Source organism: Limulus polyphemus, unplaced genomic scaffold (genome assembly GCF_000517525.1).
Source record: "Limulus polyphemus unplaced genomic scaffold, Limulus_polyphemus-2.1.2 Scaffold6742, whole genome shotgun sequence".
NCBI lineage: Eukaryota > Metazoa > Arthropoda > Merostomata > Xiphosura > Limulidae > Limulus > Limulus polyphemus.
Genome location: NW_013672352.1, coordinates 25,983 through 31,244, shown reverse-complemented (window position 1 = coordinate 31,244; position 5,262 = coordinate 25,983). Strand labels below are relative to the sequence as shown.

Genomic DNA, 5,262 nt, shown 5'->3' with positions numbered 1-5,262 from the left:
TAGTTGACTATTCTTCTTCAGGAGAACTATGTGTTTCGACAGACCTACTGTTGGATGTAACATTAAAAACCTAATTATATGATTCCAAATGCCTTCACCTTAGTGTTAAGCCTAGAGATTCATGAAATAATGACCATTAACTAAAAACAAAGAAACTGTGTAAAGAGCAGATCCTTCAAAAGAAGGTAACAACTGCTAAAAACGAGCCAGTGTGAAACAGCAAAGTAAATAATCTTCAAACATAGCAACATAAGTCAAAGATATGTAGAAACGACACCATGAAAAAGTGAACATCTTAAGGATAAACTTTCCAAACAAAAATAAACCTTCAGATGTGATGATCCTCATGACTTTTAAGAATTAATCCTTTCAATGATACCTGATACCTTAATAGTTAGTCCTTCACACTTGATATCTGAAACATATTCTTAAGATCTTAAGGGTTAAATCTTGAAATGTAATGTGTAAGATATATTTTCATGGTCTTAAGTATGAAACGTATATGAAGTACAACACACACACACACACACACATTGAAAGTTAAGACAAATTCTTAAAGTATAAACCATACTTTCAGGACACACCAAGTATGTACAAAGGACCATAAAGGATTCTTTAGAGATGACATATAAAACATATCTTCAGAAACTTCAGGACATACCAAGTATATCTACAGGCCATAAAGGATTCTTTAAAGATGACACATAAAACATATCTTCAGGGCCTTTAGGAAACTCCAAGTATATTTAAAGGACCATAAAGAATTCTTTAGAGATGACACTTTCATGAACTTCTGAAATCCCCAAGTATATCTAAAGGGCCATAAAGGATTCCTTACATATGACACATAAAACATACCTTCTGGATGTTGCTTTAATCGTCGAGTTGGGTTTCTAATGGAGTGTCGCTGGTAGTGTGGCTGGAGTGAAGAGAAAACACGTTTACTGCTGTGGAACTGCTGGGAGAAGAATTCCTCCAGCTTAGTGTACATTTTAACAATGTCAGTAGTGGTTGACTTGGAGATCAGTAGCTGTAACTGATCCCAGCCTAAGTTCCCATGGATGAAAATTAAAGCAGGACTGAAAATAGTAAAAAGAATTAATGTTTGCACAATTATAATATACAACATATAATGAAAGGTTTTGAATGGTGATCTGTTTCAAAAATGATGTTTTTTTTAAAGTACATGTAAATGAAACCTTACCGTTTTGTTGGTTTAGCCATTAGAGCATCATCTCCCTTCTCGGAAGTAACTCTCCATTCATCTCTGAGTGTAGTTTCTAGTGTGCTAACTCTTCCCATCAAGACACTGGTGCCCATATAGTCCAATCTCGACTCTAATGCTCCAAGCTTCAGGGTAACTGTATGATCTGGTTCTTTCTTTACATCTTCTTTCAGGTGTACTAACATCAAATTGTTTGAAAGTGTTTAATACCCTTGATATTTGTTATATAAACATCATGAATACATCACATATCAATCTTTATAAACTTTTGCAGTAGTGTTGCTTATAAGATCTTCATAATTAGCTACAAGACGTCGATACTTTTTTTATTTTGAAACAGGTAAAGTAACAATGTTAAAAGAAAAGTTGCATTGAGATCGTAAGTATTTCAGTAGATATTAGATAAAAACTAAACCTCTGTCTAATAACATCATTATATAGTGCAGAGTCAGAAAATAACTGTCAGATTGGTAAAAAAATACTGAAAATACAAATAATTTCAATTTTTTTTAGAGCAAAGCCATACTGGGCTATCTGCTGTGTCCACCATGAAGAATTGAACCCCATATTTTAGAGTTTTAAGTCTTTCAACTTACCATTATCCCACCAAGGGACTATAAAAACCAAATTTTATTAATTTCATTTTTTCTTTTTTTATTTGTAAACTTTTACTTGGTCAGAATGTTTTAATGAAATCTTGGGAAAATGCATTGTTCATTAAAGTTAAGCTAAATATGTGTTAACTGTCTTACAGTTCAAACAGGTAGGAATTTTTCAAGTTTTAGTCATAATAAATCTTTCAAAACAAAGTAGCCAAAAGTTATATATAACAAAAATTATATTACATTTACAAATACCTGCATTTATTGTTTTAAACAATAATCAAAATTAAAGCTATCAACAAAAATACCTGCTATTTTCAATTCTATGTTGTTTGTACATATTTTGCTCTCTAGTTATGCAGGTCCTGTTGAGCTTCTTGTAAAAGCAGGTATTAAAGCATTTCTTTCAATACACACGTAAACATTATAAATTACAAAAAATAACTATTGCAGCATCTTGTCAGAACTCAACTAAAGACCTAAGCAAAACAGAAAAATATATTCATTCATACAAAATGTTATACTCCAATATCACTGTCACTACAAGACAGAACTCAACGTCCATAAAAACTTACATGTTGTATCGATTTCACTAAGCTCGATGTTTCCTCCCACAATTCCTCCTTTAGCATCAAGTGAAGAACCGACGAGAGTCATTGTGATGAAGAAGTTTTTGTGTCCACTACTGCTTATTGACAGTCTTCCTTGTGATTTGAGATCTCTTGTAAGCCACCTGCAGTAATCCACAGTCCCTTATGTTATATTTTTCATTGACATTTCAAAACTTTAATAACCAAATTAAAGTTTATTTGTAGAATATGGATCATAATACCACTAGGCTAGCTCAGGATAGCTGGAACCACTGCCATTTGTGAACTGCACTGAACACAATTACTAATGCCACTAGGCTAGCTCAGGATAGCTGGAACCACTGTCATTTTTGAAATGCACTGAACACACAATTACTAATACCACTAGGCTAGCTCAGGATAGCTGGAACCACTGCCATTTGTGAACTGCACCGAACACAATTACTAATGATAACCATTAAAAAACCTGGTTCAGGATTTCTAATCCAACATGTAAATAAAGATAAACAACCCAAACAGAAAGTAACAACTACAACATCACTTCTAAGTGAACTGAGTAAAGACCAAAGAATTCATCTCTCTCTCTCAATGGACAGATTAAAAAACATTTCACAATGTTTTAGGTATTTTCAAAATTTAATAAAAACTTTGTATGTCAATAAAATTGACATCAAAATGTACTTTATAATTTAAATTTTAATATTGTATGTGTTTTAATTTCTTAATTTGAAAGAAAATATTTAAATTAAATATGCTTCTTTGTGTGTTAAATGGCATGTTTTCTTGTCTTATTACTCAGTTTCTATTTTATCACATTTAATATACAACATCTGTAGTGGTTCAAAATAGAAAGTCAAAGTTCAGACATTTATAATCTAGAATATAAAATAAGAATCTCCCACCCTTTTAATTTACCGAGATATCAATATATTTTGCAAACCTATGAGTTAGCCCCTCCCACCCACTACTCCATTCTTCTGAAACCTTTTGTCTACTCATGCCTATTTCTCTTAAGTACATCTTTATAACCAACAGAAAGAGCACATTCCAAGCTACATAAATCTGACAGTTGTTTGTAATTGGCTTGAAGGAGAAACTTGTAATTTGACTGGAAATGTTCAAGTCTGTTGAGTAAGTTGTTGGTCCGAACAGAAATGAGATTTTTTAACCCACATATAGCTTAGTTATAAAACCAGATAAATTACAGTGGTTTTATGTGTACCAATATAGTAATTTGATAATTCTTTGGTTTTCTAAAATGCATCATAGAAATCTACAAAAAAGTGTCTTTCACCTCCACTTGAGAGAATAAACAAAGCTAATGACAAGGTTTATCAAGTATGATGCACAACTACATATCAATTTTGTAACATTGTAAGTATTAGAAGTCCTTGTTTTTCTATATATATTTTATTTATTGTGTTATGTTTTAAGAAAAATAACTAAAAATTAAACATTTATGGGTAAATAGTAACATTATATATGTGTATATTCATAAGCACTTACACACTTTCTACACCTATACCTCAAAATTCCAAACCCCCCAGGAAGATAACTAACATCCAAATACCTACCAAATTTATTGGAGCAGCCTGGATTTTGTAAAGAGCCATATCATAAAAATTGTTTTGCACTTCTACTACTTTAGACAATTCTTGTTGTAACCACTGTACTATAAACAAGCTGATAAATCTTCTCCCACTGTATTTTCAGAGCCAGGATTATAATAAACTCTGGTAATTGCATTGCACAAGCTAATTTGATATTGAGAGAGTTTTATTACAGTGTCTTATAAACATCTTATGGCAGGATCTGTAATTCAATGCTTTATTTATGATAGGCTGGTTTATATTTCAGGTGCTAAAAGTAAAATAAACATAGGATACAGATGTGAAAATATTAGAACTAGAAACTATTATGGGAAGTACTTTGGAACTTCTTGGTCAATACTAAAGAGGATCACTATTACTCACTTTATTTCACATTTTATGATGATTACGAGGTTGGACAAATTGACCAAACTTGTATAGAGTTAGGGTAGAAAAAATGAGAAAAAAATTAGTTTTTCTGAAAAAAAAGCATTTGATATTTATTTAGAAGGTTTTTGGAAATTATGAAAATTAATTTGAAAATTTTCAGATGAAGTATTTTTAATTCTAACATGAAAATTACTGCACTCAGAGCAGTCAACACTCTTATACTATATGTTTATGGACAGATTCTTAGTAAAAATACTTAATTAAAAGTTCTGATTTTTTGTCCACCAAAAGCTTGAACAATTTCATGAACATGTTAAAAGTTACAATATGGGAACTCTGGGTCACGTGATCAGTATAATCCACTGAGACAGTAGCAAAAGAGTTGGAGCTTCCTGATTTAATGATCTAATATTTGGATTTTTACTGAGAACTTAAACAAAAAGAAAGCAACTTATAATAAGAGATCAAATTTATTATCAGCTTATTCATTGATATGTTAAACATCTAATTTCTGAAGGAGCTCTGGGAAGGAAGAAATCAACTTCTAATATTAAGGCAAACTTACGTTGTGTTTCCCATCACATTACCCATATTCATGTGAACGTTAAGGCGAGAAAGATTAAGGGCACATAACACCAATGTTTCCCATGTGTTTCCTTGTCTGGTGGTATACTGAGTAGGTGAGGATGGCTGCATACTTCTGAAGTCTTGAGAACATGATAGCGTACTCATGTAGATCTGAGACCCTGTTGACAATATACAAATCAAATAATGGAAAGGAATTGTCTGAGACCCTGTGGATTATATACAAATCAAATAATGGGAGAATTGTCTGAGCCCCTGTGGATTATATACAAATCAAATAA

At 31.9% G+C, this 5,262-nt stretch overlaps 1 protein-coding gene across 1 annotated transcript in view; it reads right to left on the bottom strand.

Annotated features, from left to right (window-relative positions):
- The window catches only part of LOC106474031 (uncharacterized protein KIAA1109-like), a 41,116-nt gene that overhangs the window by 12,486 nt on the left and 23,368 nt on the right, over positions 1-5,262 (bottom strand). Inside the window, exons 8-11 of the mRNA XM_013934717.2 lie at positions 4,962-5,142; positions 2,403-2,560; positions 1,205-1,403; positions 859-1,079 (exon numbers count right to left, since the gene is read on the bottom strand). Coding sequence (XP_013790171.2) covers positions 859-1,079; positions 1,205-1,403; positions 2,403-2,560; positions 4,962-5,142 — 759 coding nt within the window. The remainder of the gene's footprint in view (positions 1-858; positions 1,080-1,204; positions 1,404-2,402; positions 2,561-4,961; positions 5,143-5,262) is intronic.